Source organism: Aulonocara sp. 'chitande type north' Nkhata Bay, linkage group LG11 (assembly GCF_057382095.1).
Source record: "Aulonocara sp. 'chitande type north' Nkhata Bay isolate Kocher_YH1m ecotype deep benthic linkage group LG11, A_spYH_male_GT1.1, whole genome shotgun sequence".
In the NCBI taxonomy this organism is placed as follows: Eukaryota; Metazoa; Chordata; class Actinopteri; order Cichliformes; family Cichlidae; genus Aulonocara; species Aulonocara sp. 'chitande type north' Nkhata Bay.
Window position 1 is genome coordinate 32,134,300 of NC_141354.1, and position 22,213 is coordinate 32,156,512.

Here is a 22,213-nt window from a genome sequence, read left to right on the forward strand (position 1 = left end):
TCGACAAACTCTTTCTGCCTGCCTCTGTCCGTTTAAAAGAGCAAATGTGTAATTTGTGAGGTAGCACTTTTGTGAGACTGTGACTGGGAGTGCTTATATCAATTTGTCCTACACAACACCACCACAGTGGTCAAGGCCTGACATGGTGGAAGGCAGCCAAGAAGGCAGGAGATAAGGTGCAATGAGGGATTAGCAACATAATCAATGGTCCTAGTGTTAGAACACAAGGCTGTGGTGATTTGACTTGACTTATCAGGAGTGACACTAAAGACCAAATCCATTTTAGTTTCATTCAGACAAACTGAAAAGAAATGTTGACAAAACTTTGACTCAAAAAGGGGAAAAGAGCTTAATTTAGAGAAAGAACCAGCAATGACTACGGTACATTGTCATATGTTTTTGGTATGCTTGTCCACTGTTTGTGGGTTAGATTTGCATACTTACGAAACAAACTTGCCCAGTTCGACTTGGATGATGGCATTTTGAAGCTGAACTTCAAGCAGCTGGGCATCAGCTTGACCTCCTTCAATAGTCTTACTGGCATGCGGGGAGAAGATTCGCAGCATCCCCATGTAACTTCCCACTACAACTTTGTCTGCAAATTTATCATCACAAAGAGGGGAAATAGCAGAGAGAATAGAGGTTATTACTCATTGGTAGCAGTCTAACTTTTATTATTTTGGAGTTTGACATACTGCAAAGAAAAGAGGTCCAGTGGCTCAAGCGGTGTTACCATCAGCTCTTCTTTCAACCAGCTTGAAAAAAATACAGTTTAGCAACACATATTATAATGCAGAGTTGAACTGCAAATCAAAATGAAAAGGGTTTTATTTATGCTCCCATACTTCTGTGTTTTGGCTACTTTGAGGATATCTAAATGGGATGTTTTATGCTTTTGCTTTTTTTTTTGTTGTCCTAAGCTTCAAATAGTGAGGTGACTTTGAAGGGCCATGAGTGCCGCTATCTATGAGTCAAAAGCTCAAATTTCAGATAGTGAGTAACGGCAGGTGTCCGTATTATGGCCATCTCAGGTGAACACCTCTCTCACTTTTGTGCTTTTGGATGGAGAAGGGCAGCCAATAAGAAAAGAGTTCATTTAAAAGGAGAGGAACTAAAGTGTTGTTCACACAAAGGACTGAACTAGGAGCCTTCACAAAGATAAATAAAGATAATTCAGGACTCTGAAACATCCATCCATCCATTCGCTTCCACTTATCCTTTTCAGGGTCACGGGGGGTGCTGGAGCCTATCCCAGCTGTCATAGGGCGAGAGGCAGGGTACATCCTGGACAGGTCGCCAGACTGTCACAGGGCTAACACACAGGGACAGACAACCATTCGCACTCACATTCACTCCCGCATTCACACCTATGGGCAATTTAGTCTTAGACTCCGAAACAATAAGAAGAAAATCTAGTTCAGGTTGCCGACAATCACAATTAAATTTAATAATAACAGTTTAAAGCTTCAGTTGGCAGAAATCTAGTAGTAAGTGCGTATACACAAATTATATCCAGTAGACACATTTAACTTGATGTGTTTTTATCCTGACAGAATAAACTAGAAGTGACGTACTAAGAAAGATAGATAAATGGGATGGCTAGTGTATCAGTTCCTCACAACACACTGACCGTGTCCAGTGCCACTGTTGTCCACGTCTCCAACACACAGGCATCCCTGGTCAAACTCCTCCCCTTCGCCAAGTGTTGCTGACCACCAATCACGTGCCTTGAACAGAGACATGCCGCCTCTATTTGACCAGACAGGAACACAGAAGAAGTGAAGGATTAGATGCTGTGAACAAAATAAATAACCACAGAATGTTCAGTTAATGACTTTCTCTGTATAACTGAATAACTATAGGTACAAAAACATTGTAGACAGATGAGCAAAGAGACAGAGCAGAGTATGCATCTAAAAGGCATTAACTTTTCACAGCATTATCTCCTGTTCACTGAGCAGCTCTAGGTAGAACGCCAGAAATGTTAAGAGCATCACCACAGCAAGTATAAAGAAGGGTTAAGGACTACTTATTCACAAAATCAATCCACCATCTATTTTCCTTCATAAAAGGCTTGCCTTGAGCCATTTGCATAGTGACAGCTTGACCCACTACCCCAGGAAGCCCTAGTGCTCTGAACATAACACTTACAACTACAGCCAATGGCAGAGAAGGGAGCCAGTCATGTGACCTCAGGATTGTGCATGTGAGCATAGAGGGGGGAATAAGGAGGTGTATAGTTGGGGGCAAGCAGCTTTTCTACTTGCTAAGTGCTGAGCAGGTGGAACGGACAGTTAATCCATACAAAGAGAATCCGACCTATTCAGAGTGCACTGCCATGCAGGAAGGGGAGGCTGTTAAAGGAATACATTGACGAGTCATTGCATAAAAAGCAAGGTTTAAAAGGTTAAGAATCTGATCAGTATTACTCTATGATCAGAATAACTTACAGTATCATCCTCTGACTATTTGCATGGCTTTGTGCTAATTTACTGGTTTTGCTTGGGGCAGTCTATTGCTCATCAATGTCTCCAGATTAGATCAATTAGCTTTAAATATATTTTGAGGTTCCTTAAGTAAAGTTTTCAGCATAAATGAGTTACTTTTTAAAAATAAAAACCGAGACACTTTAAACCCTTTGTTAGGCAATTGTGTTTTTTTCTTTTTGTGAATGAGACTTTAAATTATGTGCAAACATCAGACAAATAAAAGTGGAATGGGAAACGTAATTTTAGCCCGTCATTTCCAATGGTTTGTTTCCCTAATTTCGGACTTAGTTCCACGTATTTTGGAGTCTTAAATGTGTGCACAATGCCTATAAATATTAAGAGAAGATAGGATCTTTCTCGAGTTAAATGCTACAGTAGAGAGTCAGTCCAACAATCAAAGAATAGAAAGGAAAAATAAATCAAGAAGTAAATTTATTGTTCTAGTCTGATATTAAATTTTGAAAGCTCTTGGATTTTAGACTTTTGTAATAGCTATTCAATTGTAGATTTATTGCTTCACACCCATAAGGACTCTTGTTTGGGCAACAACACTCTCCATATTTGTACGTTAAAAACAGTAAAGTTAGTGACACAAATTCAAGAACGGTTTTAAGTCGTTGTGAACCTGCACAGGTGAATTACCCTGCAATTACACTCAAGCCGGCTGAATTAACTGTAGCTTAGACGGCTAATTAGCTAGCCCTTCAAGTTCCCTAGTTACACGCTAGCAGATCAGAAACAGGGTCGCTGCTGTTTTCACGGTTTCTCATTTGATAACAAAACGCCTTTGTTATTGTTCCGGTTACCTCTTACCTTCACAGGAATGACCTAGTCCGAAAAATGTCGAAGATTCGTTACTTCTCGGTCACACAAACATCACATTTCTCACCCTCTTGCTTGCAGCCATCGTCCTGTTGTCATGGCACTGACGCTTAGCAGAGAAGCCGGGGGTTAGAGCGCATGAACGGAAATACAAGGGGGTGGTGTTTGGGAAAACGAGTTTTTTCGTGGACCAAAAAAATCTCACTCAAGCGTCTTCGGGTAACTCCACGGGGAGTGTTTTTTTAAAGCATTATTTCTTTTAACTCTGTTTAATCACTCTGTATATCGAATCACAAATCAAATGTGAAAAAACCTTTAAACTTCATTAAATTTGGACAAAAGCAATGTTTTTAAAACTTTTAGATATTATTATTTTAGATTATTCTTCTGCCACCATCTCCGTGGCTATGGCATCTGTCACAGATTTAAATCAGAATTCTAATGGTGCTGTTCCTATCATTATTGATATTTTTCATTATTTCCTTTTAATAATTATTTCCTTTTAATAATAATAATTTTATATATATATGATGTGTTGTTTATTTTATTTTCATTTGTATATTGATAGAGATAAAACCTGTAAATTTTATGACAGTGACATATGTGTAGTAGGTAGGGTATTTAGTTTGTTAACCAAGGAACTGTTGAAGAGTGCACTTAAACCATTGGTATATCTTGGGAGATTCATTACACTTTCTAAATGTGGAAGCTTAGAAGTAGGATTCGCTCGAAAAGGGAGGGCTCGTCCGGGATTTGAACCCGGGACCTCTCGCACCCTAAGCGAGAATCATACCCCTAGACCAACGAGCCATGCAAGCGCACGTGAGCCTAGCCGATTGTGACGCATACGTGTTATCTTTGCTGTTATTTGATTTGCATGTTCAATGTGACCAAAATGATTCTGTACATCTGCACGTCGCGTTTTCAGTGGGAGAAACGATTCGTCACTTATCCAAGTGACTTTTTTTTCATCTTTATGTCAGCATAAGCAAGTATTACAGTAAGTACTGTATATCAGTACATATCTTTATTTTCTTTATCGACATATATCACATAATAACATTGCAGGAAAAGCATTGTAATGGTTTGCATTTGGCTATCCATTGACTCAGTCTGACAGAGTAGTAATTCTGTATTGACCCACTAAAGAAAAATGAAATATGATTCCAGATGTCCACTATTTGTCCTTTATAGTTTATGCTCGTTCAAATACAACAAAAATGAGTTTCTAACAAAATATGGGCTCGTCCGGGATTTGAACCCGGGACCTCTCGCACCCTAAGCGAGAATCATACCCCTAGACCAACGAGCCACGACTTCTAAATGTGAACACAACAATTTCTGGGATCCAAAGATGCCACGTTGATGAACTTTAAATTGCATCCCACAGTTCATCCACTCCTTGTCCACTGCCGCCATCTGCAGGACATCTTGTGATACACCGGCTAAATCATGACGTCCTGCTGATGTGCAATTGTCAAAATGAATAGTCCATATTCTAAAACATTCTCTTTGTGTGCACATTACATATGGTGCAATATCATTCACAAAAATAGGCACTGTGCACACATCACTTCAAAGACCACTAAACACATTTGTAGAAATGCAGTTACCATTTTTTTTTTTTAGAAACTTCAGATTTTCTTTCTTTCTTTCTGGAAACTCTCTTAGTAGGCTTAAATTAGAAATTCAGTGGCATACTGAGCTTTCTTCCCAGTATAAAGTAATTCTATAGTTGCCTGAGTGAAATATGTTTGTTAATCTTGACCTTTACAATTTCCTGCTGACTTTACTGAATTATAATTATTCAAGTAATTGTAATCATTTAAGAATGTTGTTTTATTCGAGGCCAATTTTAATATTGGATTTAATATAGTATATTTATTAGTAAATTTGCCATTTTTTGATAACTGATTACAAACAGGTGAATACAACATTTATACGCAATAGCCACATCCAAATGTATCTGAACTAACTGATGGATAGCAAATATTTAATGTCCTACATTACATGATCCACATTAAAATCCCAATGAACCCAAAGCTTTCAGTTAAGTTAATCCAGTCTGCTGTCCACGCACGGCCTGACAACAATGACTTTATTATGTTTTCTTTTCACACCATAAAATAAAGCCTTTCAGCTTATAAAAATAAAACACACCAGTCTAAACTTCTGAAAATATCTCCAAATGCAGTAAAATAATATACATTTTGATACAATGCCCACATTTACAGTATGCCAGTATTCTCCATTTTATTGATATATCTTTTTAAGTGTCCCGTGTCTTTAACATAAACTGAACAATAACAAAAGGCAACATGCAGGTGATAGCAGCACATTTAAACCACAAACAAATTCAACATTCTACACAACATGTTGAGACGTTTTAGTTCTGAACCTCCCAAAACATAAAGATGAATATTTTAGAGGTAGTGCTCACTGAGAATATAAAGGTGATAAAACACATTACATTTAACAGGTCTCATGCTGGGTTTTTGTGAGCCATAGACAGCAGGTGACTTCTTTCTTTACTGAAACTGTGAAATAAACTACATTTCTTCATAAATAATGTAATATTTATTTCAATAGAGAAGCTTAAGGTGCCAGATTTTCGGGAATTATTATGGCTTTTTAGTTCCCGGTAATTCCCGCTAATGACAACTACAGGTATACTTCAGCATTAGTTAATACTTCTGTAACCTTTATCTCTGGCACAGAGAATACTTGAGTAAGAGAGCAGTGTAAACTCCTTAATCAAAAATGGCATTTGCCATAAATGTTTCAGTTGTAGCATTACAACAGGTGGAAATAAGTATGAATGAGCACATTTGGATATAAATTGAATGCATGTAAACATGGCCTTAGAACCTGTTCCAACATCCATAAATCAAAACGGTGCCACCTCTGCACATCAACAGGAGACTTAATTTCCCCATACATAGAATTTAAAAGTGCTTTTCATCTCATTTCTCATCATCACATCAGTTTCATGTTGACACCCCAAATCTCTCCTCTTTATCTAAAAAAAAAAACCAAACAAAAAACAACAAAAAAACAAAAACCCAATACTGGCTGCTGATGCTTCTGTAACCAAGCAAGAGATTGGAAAAAAAAAAAAAGTATTACTGATAAAAAGGTCCATTAATAAATGTTCTTAATTACTTTCCCAACCTTTAAGCCTTGCCTGTACAGATATGTGGCATGTCTAACAACAACAGTTTACGTTGCAAGACTGGCTAGAATGACATCTTACTGCCAAGTCGCAAAAGTAGAGTAACTGAGGTGACAGGCATGCTGGGATAGCTCCAAAAAAAAAAAAAAAAAAAAAAGAAAAAAAAAGAAGAAAAACCAAACTGTTTCATCCATCTGCGGGCACCTCATACATGGTATTGAAACATCACCATAATAAAAATACTCCTAGAAAAAGCTATGATAACAATACTGTGCAAATATTCAGATGTTATTATTTCATAAAAATATATATAGAGGAAAAAAAACATCAGAAACAACTGCAACAGACAAAACACACCAGAGACAGTCTGTTGATGCTGAGTGGACTTCATTTACAAGATGTAAAATGTCTTTTTTAAAAGCCTGTCAAAGGGTGATGTGCTGAGACAGAGTGGAGCTGGTTAAAAAGGGTGTCAAGCCTAACTGGCTCCAGATTGAAGGGGGGACAGAGAGGTGTACTGGGTGTGGTGTGGGTTTGCGGTCAGCTCAGAGGTGGACTTAAAGAATCTTCTGGAGGATGGCATTTGGGACTTCCAATGTCTCGTCCTTCACCAGAACTATGTCATAAGAGTCCAGATATTTGTCAAGTCGCTCTTCCACCTGCAAAGAGAGGCCACAGAGAAAAGGTCAGGAGACAGTTCATCTAATCAATCTTCAAGCAGCCACAGCACCTGCCTTCAGGGAAAGTGAACCTGACTAAGCAGTCTAAAAACCATGTTTCCAATTTTTTGGGGGTCAACTCTTAAGTATTCTGTGATTTACATTAAGACACTATTTATCCTCAAATCTGAAAAATGGCATGGACTTAGAATTGTTAGGGTTTTTTTTAAGGAGAAAAGGAATAAAGGCTAATTTCACTCTAATAATCTCTGGGTAATAATCTCTCAGTAAATAAATTAATAAAATTCAAAAGACAAATGTTTGCTGACAGTGTGCAATATTACAAAGTATAAGGGCTAGATGGCAGAAAGCCTTCAACATGGCATTTCCATAAACCCAGACAATTAGACACTGCTATTCTATTATTCCCTTACTGACCTCAAGTAGATGTAACATTGATAACACAGCCAACTCAATGTTCAGGGACATTTTTACTATGCTTAAGGATCTGTCTATGCATGTCATGGTTGTACCTTGTCATTGAGGAAGCCAATCTTTAAGATGTTCTCCGCATTGTTCACACCATCAGCCATGCTTAGGTCCCCCAGTGAGTCGCCCAGCAAGATGATGTTGGAGTACTCTTTGATTTGTTTGAAGTACTCTGAGTTCCGCAGGGCACCGTCGTGTTTGTTGTACACATGGATCAGCTCACCTTTAAATCCCTTCAAGATGCCCTGCGAAACAAGGAGACAATAAAAAAAATTCCATTCAGTTTTATTTACATAGCGCCAAATCTCAACAACGGTCACCTCAAAGTGCTTTATATTGTAAAGTAAAGACTCTACAATAATACAGAAAAACAATATTCAGACAAGCCCAGACAAGTGGAAAGAAAAACTCCCTTTTAACAGGAAGAAACATCCAGCAGAGCTTGTTCAGCCAATGTGCTTCTATTTCTCTACAGATTAACTGTAAACACCAGAATTAAGACTCAAAAATGAAGACTTTGTCCTTCATTAAACACTCACATTTTCATCAAAGTCCATGAAGTTGGAGACGACCTTGACGTTGGGGTGATACACTCCTGCCTGGCGCATGATTTCCTCTAGGACATCTCCTAGGCCAGCAGAGAAAATGAACACAGGCACATTGTGCTGCTGCAGGCGGTCAAAGAACTGCTCAAAGCCGTCTCTGAAACCAAACACAGGCACAGTTTATCCTTTACACTGTGCTCAAACAGGATTCACACGTGTAATTCAGTTTCCTCCATATCTTCCTCTACAGTTACCTGAGGGCAACATCAGACTCTCTGACCACCTCTGGCAGCTTGTCCCTCTCTAACCGCTGCTCCACAAGCAGTCGGTGAGAATTGAAATACCTGTAAATATGCAAAAACAATCTTTTACTTTTAGTAAGATAGACCTCACAACTTAAGCAACACACAGCAGTAAAGTAATCGAGTGAATTTGTACAGTGTGCTGGTGTGTGCAAGACTCACCACTCCACCATAAACGGGTATTTCTCCTCCATGGTGAGTTGAGGGTCGATCTCAATGGGATAATATTTATTCTTCAGCGCTAGCAGCTTACTCCTGCACTCTTCTGTTACCAGTTTGCAGTTATCAATGATATCTGTGCAGAGTAAACAGAACGTATGATTCACACAGGGGAACTGCAATTTATGTTTACATTTCTTACACTGTAAAGTGCTGCATAATAAAAAGAAATGTCTTTTTTGTGTTTTACTTACTGTGACACGTTGGACAACGCTTGCCGTTAACTGAGAATTTGCTTAACGTCATGTCAAAGTCTGTGATGATCTGAAACAGTGAAGAACACTTTGTTTGCCAGTACCATAAAAGACCCTGAATCAGACACAAAAAGAAACAAAGGCCCTCAAAAGGAATGCCCTGGAGGTGATAACTGCCAACTGAAATCTTTTTTAGTTTAGGTGGTGTAAGACAATTAGGGAACCCAATAGCTAAACTGGTGACAAAGTCAATTTGGGCAAATGCCATTTTTCTGGGATACCTGAGTCAAGACTTCCTGTTCTCTATGAAAGTTATGTTTACTTGTTTTTTGTCTCAACGTGGACTATTTTACCTTTATTCACAGCTAAAGCCCAGTGAAACCTGCTGGGCCAGTAAAACACAAGCTAACTGGTGATAATTGGAAAAATATTTTTCCATTTGCTGCAGCCTTACAAGCTTTTTCACCACCAGGTGGTGGTGTTTTACCAAAAGAAACACAGACACGTTTAGTATAATGACAAACTGATGTTTTACCTGCAGTTTGGAAGCTCCTCCTTTGATGAGACCGCAGATGATGTCCTCCACCTTCCCGTGGTCCTTCATGTGGACCGTGGTTTTCTCAAATTGAGGCATCTGGAGGGACAAAGAAGAGGAGAGACAAGTTAGTGTGGGCTGACTTTTAAAAATTCCTTTAGTGTAGATTTGGGAAACGTTAATTTACCAACATAATCGTTTCAATTCTCAGATTCTTCAGCTTTAGAGATTTTTGAAAGGCTCTGGTTCTAATGAAAGCACCTCAGAGTAAACGTATCTGGTTAGACCTGCCTCCTCTTTTGGGTATAGAGAGAAGAATGAGGACGCTGCAGAGAAGTTTGTGTGTTGAGAACTTTGGGTTGATTTTAACTGAAATTAATTACATTTGAAGCGTATCTGTCAAAGAGAGTGCCAAAGGAAATGGAGACATGTGCTGTCTTGAATGCACCTCCTACATGCACACGATACTCAAACTGAACTACAGTCACTGGCATTTTTATGCATCAACACCTCGAGCATATCTGAACACAGTGTTCCCTGATCCACATGCAGAGTTTGCGGGTCATGAAACAGCTGATGTGTGGAATCTGTCAGTGTTGTATAACGAACTCAAAGACACACAAACAGCTACAGTGACTCTCTGCAGAGAGTGGGTGAACTTCAACCTTTCTTGTAACTTAATCACATCGCCATGAGATCTGCCTAGTCAGACAAGACTGTCCTCAAAGCACCTCACCACCTCATAACTTTTCTTTGTGAGTTTTCGTTCCAAAGTACTGGTAATGATGCGCTTTTTATTATTTATTCGGTTTAATTTAATATTAATTCCTGCCTTTTAATTTGCTGACATTTCTAAATGTCACACACAGCAGGACAGCTCAGATCAGTTTGTGTACATTAGAGCTACAATATACCAGACAACCTTAGAATTTGGCTGAATCAAGGGGAAAAGAAATACTTTGCAAAGAAGTTGAGCATTCAGTTATAAATATAAAGATGTTTTGATCACTTTTTACAAGTTAGCAACAGTGTGGCTGGTGGTGTCTTTTCCTTGCGAGTCTGAGTTTGTGTGTGGGTCATGTCAATTTGCGGTCCCTGTGACATCTACTGTAGCAGGAAGTACCATAAAAGTGGTTATGAGTAGTCTGGCAGATGTTTATAAGTCTGTTTCCGGATTTCTGTGGGGAGCTTTGTCAACACAGTAACACTGCAACTGAGCAGGAGCCAGCAATGAAACCTTAGAGGAGTGCAGTTGAGATAAAATATAGGTCATGTCATGATGCTTGTCATTTTTCTTGGTAATCTGTATCATAACATGAACTGGCATGGCATTAGTTCAAGTGTTGTGTTGGGAGGAGCTAGTGTCAGAACAGCATAATGAACATGCTGATTTATAATTTATACCTTATTCCGGGGAAAAGTCACCAAGTAAAGTTTTGTTTTTTAATTTATATATAAATCAAATGATCGATTAATGATTCTCTACATGCATTTTCTCCCGTGTATCCATCTCATCATCCATTTAGAACGAGGGCTTGGTCTTGTTAGCCCAAATTAACTGCTCAAAGGTATTACCAAGATGGCTGCTAAATGGCAAGATGCTCTTAGGCACGCTCTAAGATATTCAGTGGGTTGAACCATAACTAAATGACATATTGCATGTCTCCTCACACTCCAGACGTTGAGGTACGAGGCAGTTTTTTCTTGAGTATAAACATGTTCCTACTAGTGCATGGTCACTAATAAGTATTTGCATATAAATGTTTGATCCCTCACATTCCAACCCCAACTGTATCTTTATACAGTCCAAATCATGGAGTCATTTTAATGCTTACGGTTTAAGGAATTATACAGGACAGGAAGGTTGAACGAATAATGGAGGAGATTTAAAACAAAAACAACCACTAACAACAGAAGCAACAGGAAAATGCATCACTTCAATAATTTTAGGGTTTTTCAGAGACTTAGTTTAAACACAGCCTGGGCCTCCACTGTGAATGCAGATTTCACTGAAAATATATATAATTTAGTTTCATAGACCAACTAATAACAGACATAGTCTTGCAATTAGTCTCTAGTGGAGGACAGTCTTAAAGGTTGTTGGAAAGATGACCTCATGTGTTTGAGGGAATGAGTGTATTTGTGTAGAGATGTTAAATGACCTTGTGCAACAATTCAGCTTGAATAACACCCCACCCGTTATTTCACAAGTAAAGAATAGTTACGTTAAGCCAATAATAGGTGATCATCCATTTTTGTTTTTGCTCATTTGTGTTTTTGTGATGTCTCTTGTGCAGCACAGTTATGTGTTTGGGTCTCAACCAAACAAACAACCAGAGAAGGAAGAAGAACCAACTAAATGCACACAGACAACAGTTTCACCATTTCACAAACACCCCCACCCAACATAATTTACACTTACAGTAGAATTTGACTCGTTACCACTTCATAAATTACTCTGAATCTATAACACAACATTATGAACACAAAAACATTAAGAAGCTAAAATTGACCTTGTCTCATGTATTAACTACCCTAAAAAAGGCCTCATCCAGGAATCTAAGCATGGAAACAACTTATCCAATTTTACATCTGTTGAGTGACGACTATATTCTGGGTCACTGTTAAAAGGATAAGATTACATTTGTTTAAAAGAGATTTAATAGGCTGCCAGAGGGGTGACCTACTAAAAAGCACTCAGACTATGAAATGGCAGTTTATGGGTGTTTCCTTGATGGCAGTGACATCTAAACCTGTTTATTCTGAAACGCTGCTTCACAGCTTACATGTTATGTGTCTAAGACTACTTAACAGTCATGATCTTCTTAGCAACAGCTGATTACAACATTACAAATCAACAAGTTTAGGAAATGTTCCAATTTCAGAATTGAAGCCAACGTTTTAAACATCAAAACTGCTAAATGCTTAGATTTTATTTTTTTGTGAACATTGACAGCAAGAATTTGTTGCACTTAATGAATTTTTGCAATGAACGTGTAACAAAACTGCATGCAGCCTGGAGTACAACCATTTGAAACAAACACCCCTCCGTCCCTTCCTTCCTCCCTCCCTCCCTCCCTCTCACACACACACACACACACACACACACACACACACACACACACACACACACACACTTACCTCCAGTTTGGCGTCTCAGCTAAAACGAGAGTGAAGAAAAGATTGTGTGTCTGCAGAGGCCTTATATATCTACAGCAACAGCAAGGGAGGGAGGGGTTTTTGCTCAAAATAGATTAGAAAACATAGGCCCTCCCCCTATACAGAAGGGCTCGAACACTAGAATACAGTGTCCCTGTCAACACACACAAACACACAAACAAAACTCATATAAACAGCTGTGAAATTGAGCCGGGGGAGGAAAAAAAGGAAACCTTTAAAATCAATGAGAATGGGTTGATGACTGCTGCTGAGCACACACATTTTTAAACACACAGCATACGGCCCTCCACGTGGAAACACAAATGCAGCAAAATGCTTGACGATGCATTAAAAGTCACAGGGGTCAACTTTCGGTGTGAGCATCGAGCTGCTTGGGCATTCAGTGGTCAGTCACGCATGAAAGATCAACTAATAGACGTGACTCAATGCAAGTTAACACATATATACATATTTTACGTATCTTATGCTCATCTTTCTGGAAATTCTCATATATATATATATATATATAGATCATGCAGATCTACACACATATAGAAACATGCAAACTACACTGTCTTTACATTTCTGGATGCATCTGAACACGTCCAACATTCTTTTTGAAATGTATGCACACAAACTGGTACTCTGGCTGAGCAAGTTCTTGCATTAAAGTCAACTCCTAGATAACTTTTCTCATATCAGTTGCAATCATGCAACTAATATGCAATTTATTTCATCAATAAAATGTCTGTTCAGTGGAGCTATCACTAAAAATCCATCACTGGCCTTGGTATTCAGTTGAGAAACCTGCAGTTTGTGATGGATAACATTCAGAAACCTGGTCAGCTGTCACATGTTTGTCATATTTTTGTCAACAACTCCAAATTAAGAAGCTAAGAAGCAAAGAAACTAATGCTAAGTGATTCGATGACTATATAAAATTACAAGTTGAGCGTTTAGAATTGAGCTTTAAAGGCAGTGTCATTTTAATTGTTTAAGGGCAACTGTTATTCTGAACTGGCGCTATATCAAAAAGAAAAATTTAATTGAATTTTCTGCCAGTTATCACATCTTGCGTGCACAAAGGATCACAAAGCATGGGAAAAAACAGCATTGGATTGGTGAAGGTATTATCACCATATAGTCTGCATACATGAAACTCAATGACATATCTAAGTTTCCTTGAAGCTCATAATCTGGAGGGACCTTAAGTCTGTTTACAGCTCTCATGAAGTGGGTGCAGCCTCTAAGAACTCTGTTATCAGCATTTCAGAGAACATAAAAGGGAATGTTGCATAACAACATTTGGACCTTTGTGCGACACTGACACGATGCCACAGGCTTGGTTCCCTGCTGTCTGTGCTGCTGGTGTTGTTGCTATAAGATGGCAGAGACTGGATCGTGAGATGACCTTGTCTTCTTTTCTGATCACCTCGACTCCCTCGCATACCACAACACCCAAAAATTAGGTCAACTATCTCCGGTTACATCTCACCCCTATAACAGGTCCCTGCAGCACGAGCCTCACAGAGACACAGCACCAACAGCTGCCTCACGGCTTTATAAGAAAAGGCCCAGTGACTGTTTGGTGTAGTTGTGTGGCAGGTTAATACTGTTTCTGTTCTAACACACTTTGATTTAACTCTGCCTTTGTGTATTTTGGTTGCACAAACCAAGTGACAAAAAGCCAATGGAAATCTGTGCCATTACCTTTAGTTTGAAATGTGCAATTTCACACTTCCCAAAATGCAAACCTTCAACTAACATCCATCCTTGCACCATCAAGCCCCTTCTAATCAGATTCACAGCTCCAGGGGATAAAACAATGGCAGGCTCTGATATTTTTAGGCATACACTGGGATTATTGTCTTATCCATACAGATCATATGATATTAGAATGCTATCCTGAGCCATGCACTGCACAAAGGTTTCAGTACTTCAGTTTCAGGTTTGTTTAATTTCACTGATTTAATCTGTGTTTGTTTAGAAAATATTGCATATTTGCATGTGGCCATACAGACCCAGAAGCATTTTTAAATATCAAAATTAACACAGCTAGCCCCCCCCATAGCCTTGGAGAGACAGCACACCCACCCAAGATGCTGCATGAAATAAATAAATACAAAAAATAACAATACGTTATTGTAAGATCAGCCAAGCACCCCAAAAAGCAGTCAACTTCACGGAAATGATCAGGCTAACAAAAACATCTGATCTTTCAATTAAATCTTGACTTCTCAAATAGGCAAATGATGGATGAGCACCTCGCTTTTAAAAAACCACAGACTTTCAATCCCCTGTTAGGAGTAGATGTTGAGTCTGAACAGGTTAGGTTCAGGATGCTGTGACCCAATCCTGGCATGACTAGGTCAAAGTTCATTAAGGATTAAATACACAGCCTGACTGAATGTAACCCCTGATGTTCATGCACTAGGATTTCATCACCTGTAAACGCAACCTAAAAATTGAGTGATCTCTAATTAGAAATAAGGAAATTTCCATGGTATCCAAGCTGATATCCCACATTAATCCAATCTTTACTACTTTTATGACAAACTCGAAACATGTTTTTGATAGCAATACCAGCCTGGGTATGATTAACGTGTGACATGGTGCCAGCTTTAAGGAAACCCTTTAGTGTCCCATTACCACACCCACACTGGGAGCTGCTATGGCTGTCAGCATGATGGCAATCTGTTCCTAATGATAACAAAGTTTGTTCAGTAGAATAAGTGCCTGCCAACCTGCTGAGAGACTGAATGCCAAGAGCAGCCTTAAAACTGACAAACCAAAACTGCCTTTTTTGTCTTAACAATTTCTTCTTATGCAAATCTAATAACTGAAAGTGTAACACATGTTTTCATTCATTCAACATAGCACCTTAGTCTCAACTTACCTCTCTCCCTGTTGTTTTCTTTTTCAAGATAATAATTAAGTCTATGTACGTATCCAGCAGTGCTATCCAAACTGTCACACTTTAATACCAACAGATAGTCTGCAAATATAACACATAATAGTAACACCTGTATAACACCTTATATATTTATAAACCCTTCAATGCTCTGCTAACAACCAGCTGTAGCATGTTCAGCTTTTTGTATAGGTTGCCTTGTTAAAAGTATACCCAATTCAGCCAGTCACTTGAGTTACATTTTCTTTACAACAGTGTATTCATCATTAAAGCCTATATATTTCCAAACAGTTTAGTTGTTTTGTTCACATTTTTCTCTGCAGAACTACATTATAGAGTACATTTTTTAAAAAAATCCTAGCATATATACATATATACAGTAAGGTTTGGCAGAGATGGAGAAGGGAAAATTTACACTGTTGTGCTCTCTAGTGGTCACAACAGTTAAACACAGTCCAGCAAGCTCCTTCACCTAAAAGACCAGTGTGTAAGTTTTGGTGGCATCCAGCGGTGACAGTGCAAATTGCAACTAAATAAACACCACTTGCCTCAAACTCTTCTTTTTTACTACATTTGCAAAATGAAAGGTTCTACAATCAGAGTTCCATAAAGTGCAGCAAACTGCAGCACTTGGAAACATATACACAGCTACAAATGCCTGCTGAATATGATGTTAGAAACCTAGAAATGACTGTCATTCATTTAAATGTTTTGTTCATATAATCAGCTATCAAGGCCATTAAGACAACACAGTAAGTGTAATCAGTATCATCACGTAGATAAAAAGAGGAGGACAGACAACAAGGCAACTTCCAAAAGACTGCACGTTTCTCCCTCTGCATTTAGTAATGCAATTAGTCAACTGGAAAAGCAAATAAATGCTCATATAAAAATACAGTACTTCTAACAGCCGATGACAGAGAGAAGAGCTCTTTACAGATAACACTCTGCTTCTGTCGCACTCTTGCCTCCGTAATTGTTTTCATTTTATTTATATGGGATGTTTTCCTCCATAGTTGCAAATTGAAAAGGTTCAACATAATATATAATTCTCTCAGAACAGGGTTCTGACATCACTATCCGCTTCAATGTAAACAGTGAAAGCCTATGGATAAGAGGACTAACTTTTTTTCTTTTCTTTTTTTTTACAAAATCTAAGATGTCTATAGTGTAACTTAAAATCAGATTTAAACTTCTGCTGTCTGTTAATACAACACATATTTATGCTAAAGTCAGTAAATATTAACGAGATACTCACTTGATACCACTGAGGACAACACTACGAAAACTCAATTCCCAGATGCATTAACAACTACTCAGTTTCATGTCTCATCTAGTACTATCCTGTCAGGGATGAACACTGATATCTCTCATTTATGTTCATTCTATAACATCAGATTACTATGATGCATTTAACAGATTTAATTTCCCAAACTGACATTTCCACACAGGCGTGCAGCAGTCAAGGAACAAACTGGAACAATGAAAAGAATAAATTCAAACCTGTGAAATGAGGAGCGTATCAGCAAAGAGAAATTAAAGTTTTTGGACACCATTTCTCAAATGGAAACGTTTTTCTTCAGTACACTATCAGAGTTTTAAACAAATTAGACAGACCGCTGTCGCAAGACAAAGTAAATAAAAGAGCAATTATGACATGATGACAAGAGGATATTTGCTATGAAAATTACAACTGGCAAAACTGTAAATCTTTATCTGCAGCCACAGCATTTGACTGCTCTTTCAGCCACTTTTCAAGTTTCCACAAACAAATAAAATGGGAGATGTTCCAGCAGAATTCAGCTAACAGTTTTTCCAGTAAACTGGCTGTGCATATATGTTTAGCTAGAAACTGCATACAAACAGCTTTGACTAGCACAGCAAATGCAACAAAATATATACATTCAATCTTGTATGGGGCGATCGTGGCTCAAGAGTTGGAAGTTCGCCTTGTAATCGGAAGGTTGCCGGTTCGAGCCCCGGCTTGGACAGTCTCGGTCGTTGTGTCCTTGGGCAAGACACTTCACCCGTTGCCTACTGGTGGTGGTCAGAGGGCCCGGTGGCGCCAGTGTCCGGCAGCCTCGCCTCTGTCAGTGCGCCCCAGGGTGGCTGTGGCTACAATGTAGCTTGCCATCACCAGTGTGTGAATGGGTGGATGACTGGATATGTAAAGCGCTTTGGGGTCCTTAGGGACTAGTAAAGCGCTATATAAATACAGGCCATTTACCATTTGTATCTCTCTTTTGCAGTTATGATTAAAGATTTCTTGAGAAAAAGTCAAAGACACATCTGCTGTGTGCGCCAAAGGTTTTCTTAATGTTGGACAATTATATATTTGCACGTGCTACAAAGAACTTACTGGACTTTTAATGTCAACATTAACAGGGTTTCTCCTCAGAGATGGAACACCCACCAAAGAAGCCATGTTGAAAAAATAAATAATCGTGCTACTGAATTAATTTATGTGCACTTGATTCATTAGATAGAAAACTGCAGTTTTCTATCAATTATGGTCATGCCAGTCTGTCTGCCTCTAGTTTTTTTCTGCACATGTTATTGTAAGACCAAAAAAGTCTGACAGACAACTCACTCAAACAGAGAAAAATATCCTTGCAAAAGGGATGAACTTTGCTATGACGCGGAGGCAAATCCCACTAGTGGAACTGATTACAGCCACAGAATCAGCAATTTGAAACAACAACAATGCAGATGTGGAAGTAGAGTAACTGCGGACAAAAGTTTTGGCCTGTCTCAGCAATGCAAAGCCCCCAGTTTCCAACATCAGCATGGAGGAGAGGAAGGCACTCCCATTACTTAGTAATTGCAACAGAATTATCATCCTTCCGGCAGACAAGGGTAGGTGCACAGTTTTGCAGAAAACCAGAAAGACAATCATGAGAAAATTTTGTCTAAGCTTAGTAGCAAAAATACTTGATGAGCCCCTGAAATGAAATGCAGGTAGTGGTTAGATGAAGATAATAGATTGTCTGAAGCAGTTAGAATAAGACAATGCTACTGACCACATACCACAGGCTATTCCCAGGGGAAACTACACCAAGTCTGTATGGTTTACTGAAGATACATAAACAAGGTGTACCTTTTAGAGATGGCACCATACCACTTTTTTATGTCAGATACCGATACCAATATCATAAATTTGGATATCTGTCGATACCGATATGAATCCAATATAGTGTGTTTTTAACCAATAAAACTGTTTTTTAAATATCTTGCTGCATTTTGTATAGGTTCAAACTCAAGTTAAAAAAAAAAAACACTAAAGCTATTCTGTTATATCTGTATGCTAAAAATACACTGCACCCAAAATATTTCATAGTTCAACAATACTGATCAATCTAATAAACTTAAACCTACTCCATCCTCCCTATTCTGGTATTTTAAAGAGTAAGCAACCTAACTAATAGGGTTGCAAACTCCCAGCAAAAAATAAATAAATAAAAAATAGGGAACCACCCTCCACCGCATGATGCTTAATCGACGTAATCAACTTTAATTTGATGCAGTGTGAAAAAAAATGCACAGAAATCAATTATTTTTCCAAGAATAATTAAATAGATTCAACATCTTTCTTCAACAGAATTGCAGACTGCACAGATGGTACCTTCTCAAAGGAAAAAGTACTATAGCTTACTAGGGTATATTAGACTTAACAGTTACTATATACAGTAATGGACTTCTATATATTTTACATCAGATTAAAACTTTCGGTGTAAGATTCAGATAATTATTTATTAAAAGCTAGACATTTTAAATGAGAATAAGAAAGAAAAGTATGTCTTTGTGCCCCCCTTTTCGCTGTTAATGCCCTATCGGCCCCCCTGGCTAAACATTGCTAGACCCACCCCTGCACAGTTACCAGCCATCAGCTACGTAGAAAAGGATCCTGGTGTAGAAAGTAATATTAAATAAATTCTAACAACAGCTTATCAAGCTTAAACGTGCTGCTGTTGTTCAGCCGCTGGTTTCCTCTTTCTGGCGCGAAGTGGGCCAAAAAACAAAGAAGAGAGACGGACTCGCTACAGAAAAGCCGATCAGCTGATCGTTAATCAGTTTCATGATTGAAGTAGCAACAGGAGAGGGAGGGAGAGAGAAGAGGCAGTCGCTCCATATATCGGTTGTTAAGCTTAACGCGGGAATGCTTTACAAACATTCAGAGATGAACTGACACACTTGCTTTACTTCTCTCTGGGGGAACTTCCTCAGAGATGAAATGCCGGTTTGGTAGCGAGGCTACAAATACTCAACCAGACCGCTGATAGAGCAGCTGTGGCGTGCCCTATCACGTGACACATACTGCTCCGACTGCTACGGTTATGAGCTGAGTTAAGCCATGTCGCAAGTTTTGTGAGGTGCTTTTTTGATATTTAATGGATCGGATTAAATTTTTTATTTTTCACCGATATCCGATCCAGTAATTTAGGTCAGTATCGGACCGATATCGATACGTAATATCGGATCGGTCCATCTCTAGTACCTTTAAGACCAATTGTCCGTATGAGCAACTCAGTCTCCTATAACATCTCAAAGTTTCTGGCTTCGATCTTTAATTCGATGTGGTGTTTATGCAGCTCTAAACACAACATCCAGAACACTTTGAATTTCGTTGAGAAGGTGAGAGATGTCATTATGGAGGCAGATGATCAACGGTCATGACAATTTACATATTAATGATCATTAAACTGTCCATTGACACGTTTTTCTTCAGTACACTATGAGAGCTTCATACAAAGCAGACAGGCCATTGTTGCAAGACAAAGCACATAAAAAGGAACTATGACTCAATGACAGGAGGATACCTGCTATGAAAATTACTATCAGCAAAAATGTAAATCTTTATCTGCAGCCAAAGCATTTGACTGCTGCTACAGCCACTTCAGAATGTGAATGTGCCAACTGAATTCCAGGGGAGTCTTTCTAGTAAATTAGGTTATAAGTGTGTGAATGTTTTGGATAGAAGCTGTATACAAACACCTTTGACTAACACAAAATAATGGCTCAGTTGGTGTTATATTACATATTACAGTACTTCTGGATATAATCTAGCATGAAAGCTTGTTTAATATGTATTTTTCAATGACAAAATATTGTAAATCTCACATTCTTTGCTGCACCAACTACCAAATGTCAAACTATGTATCTGTAGAATACATTATAAAAACACAGTTAAAGGTAAAGATATATTTTAAAAAAAAAATGAAAGAGAAATATGTTGTGTGTGGTAAAGGTTTTCCTAATGTTGGACAGCATACTGCATACCCAGGATTTTCCCTGCCTCAGTATTATTTTTTAGGAAGTCTTTCAGGAGGTGGTTTGAAAAATGTTTTATTAGATTGCTGTTTAGTTTTGGAAGGCAATCTAAAAGTTCTTTGGTGGTTGACACCAACTTTGGATGGCATGTTTTTTTTTTCCTAAAATAAAAGATGTACATACCTCAGTGTGAACAAACTAAAATAAATATCTAAATTATCAGTGTGTTTGTTTTATATAATGGCTCTTACATAACAACAAAGTTACGTGCTGCTGTTTCCCACCTTTTTAACAACACAGGCATATGACTTTTCCCCGCACATTTCTTACCTTCATTTTTGTGTCAACTGTTAATGTTTTAGCAGACCATTCTGATTGCTGCTAGAATGGTTAGAGAGCTGGACCCAGAGTCCTACCTGCACTCCTGATGATTGCATAACCTGTAGTAGACAGTAGCACTCAGCATTTTTCTAATGTTGAAAGAGCTGCAGAGCATCACTGACACAGAGGCTCAGCTGTCACTGCATAAAAGTGGCTCCTGCTCTTTCTGTGGGAGAAAAGCTGCCCGGTGACCTCTAAACAGCTGCTGTTTTAAGGAACTGTCGCGCACGCGTACAGCATCGTGTAGGCCCATTAATGTCAAGAAAACAGAGCAGAGCGTCCCATTTCCGGCCGAAAATTTCTGAACGCATGCTCCAACCTCCTGTGAGTGTTTCAGTGGACAAAATACAATGTCATAACAAGTTGTTCTTTTTACTACATAAACACATTAAACAACTCGCTCGTCTTGGAATAAAGACGGAATAGCTATTATGAAAAAAGTGCACCTTTACTTTGAAGCCCTTGCTCCTTCCCTTCCTGTTTCTTACCGCTCTTGATAAAACTAAATTGTCTACTTGTACTAACCATTTCTATGATCCTAGTTTTCTTTCCAGCTCGCTTCTTTTTGGCGACGATGTACTGGGCAAGAACCACGCCGCCGAACAAAGCACACACACTGGCGCTGGCCGCGGCTCCGACCTTCACCACGGCCGTCCTGTCCATGACGGTCCGCCGTTTTCTCACCGACCTGCCCGCCGACCGATCAGTCCCGTCCTTCCTCCTATCAACAGACGTCTGCCTTCTGGTGCAATCACGCAATCAAAGATCGTCTATACAGAATGTGACCCGTTACTATGGGGGCAAAATGTGTGTGATTTTTATAAGAAACTAATTCAAACCAGAACTTAATTTGCCGGTTGCTAAGCCGCACCAGATAAGCTAGCAAAATTGCTACATCCAAATCTTTCTAAACTTACTCTCCAAAAGTTGATTCTGTTCATCTGGACGTAGCGTTTTGTGGGAGAAACGTTTCGTCACTAATCCAAGTGACTTCTTCAGTCGCAGCTGACTGCAGGTTTCTAACAATGACTGTATAAAACATGGACGACGCGACAGCTCCCCAAAAAT

The 22,213-nt window shown here is 38.8% G+C and overlaps 2 protein-coding genes and 2 non-coding genes across 10 annotated transcripts in view; all 4 read right to left on the bottom strand.

The window, feature by feature from the left end:
- The window catches only part of bbs9 (Bardet-Biedl syndrome 9), a 179,107-nt gene extending 175,680 nt beyond the window's left edge, over window positions 1-3,427 (bottom strand). For 3 of the 4 annotated variants that reach the window (XM_086312178.1, XM_086312176.1, XM_086312179.1), the window contains exons 1-3: window positions 3,303-3,427; window positions 1,631-1,749; window positions 445-595 (exon numbers count right to left, since the gene is read on the bottom strand). In XM_086312178.1, coding sequence (XP_086168304.1) covers window positions 445-595; window positions 1,631-1,742 — 263 coding nt within the window. In that variant the 5' untranslated portion in view covers window positions 1,743-1,749; window positions 3,303-3,427. Of the gene's footprint in view, window positions 1-444; window positions 596-1,630; window positions 1,794-3,302 lie in introns of all 4 variants that reach the window. The other variant, XM_086312177.1, reaches the window with a different exon arrangement.
- A 622-nt stretch (window positions 3,428-4,049) lies between these two features.
- On the bottom strand, window positions 4,050-4,121 carry trnap-agg (transfer RNA proline (anticodon AGG)). The gene has a single exon. It is a non-coding gene; the product is annotated as a tRNA-Pro (tRNA).
- A 430-nt stretch (window positions 4,122-4,551) lies between these two features.
- On the bottom strand, window positions 4,552-4,623 carry trnap-agg (transfer RNA proline (anticodon AGG)). Its single transcript has one exon. It is a non-coding gene; the product is annotated as a tRNA-Pro (tRNA).
- A 769-nt stretch (window positions 4,624-5,392) lies between these two features.
- nt5c3a (5'-nucleotidase, cytosolic IIIA) lies at window positions 5,393-22,213 on the bottom strand. 4 transcript variants are annotated; one of them, XM_086312181.1, is made up of 9 exons: window positions 22,063-22,195; window positions 21,671-21,915; window positions 9,427-9,525; window positions 8,892-8,961; window positions 8,641-8,773; window positions 8,431-8,520; window positions 8,171-8,333; window positions 7,676-7,876; window positions 5,393-7,142 (listed from the first exon to the last, which is right to left on the bottom strand). In XM_086312181.1, the coding sequence occupies exons 2-9, from the start codon at window positions 21,806-21,808 to the stop codon at window positions 7,041-7,043; spliced, it is 996 nt and encodes a 331-aa protein (XP_086168307.1). In that variant the 5' UTR covers window positions 21,809-21,915; window positions 22,063-22,195; the 3' UTR covers window positions 5,393-7,040. The 4 variants fall into 4 exon arrangements, with proteins under 4 accessions (XP_086168307.1, XP_086168308.1, XP_086168309.1 ...); XM_086312182.1 differs by having other exon boundaries at window positions 21,671-21,937; window positions 22,063-22,170; XM_086312183.1 differs by lacking the exon at window positions 21,671-21,915 and having other exon boundaries at window positions 22,063-22,213.

Bases quoted from the DNA above. Each gene is read 5' to 3' on its own strand.
- nt5c3a (XM_086312181.1), bottom strand. From the start codon at position 21,808: ATGGACAGGACGGCCGTGGTGAAGGTCGGAGCCGCGGCCAGCGCCAGT. The intron at 8,962-9,426 runs GTAAAACATCAG...TCACTGTTTCAG, and splicing joins GAGGAGCTTCCAAACTGCAG to ATCATCACAGACTTTGACAT. The intron at 8,521-8,640 runs GTGAGTCTTGCA...GCATATTTACAG, and splicing joins TACCCGTTTATGGTGGAGTG to GTATTTCAATTCTCACCGAC.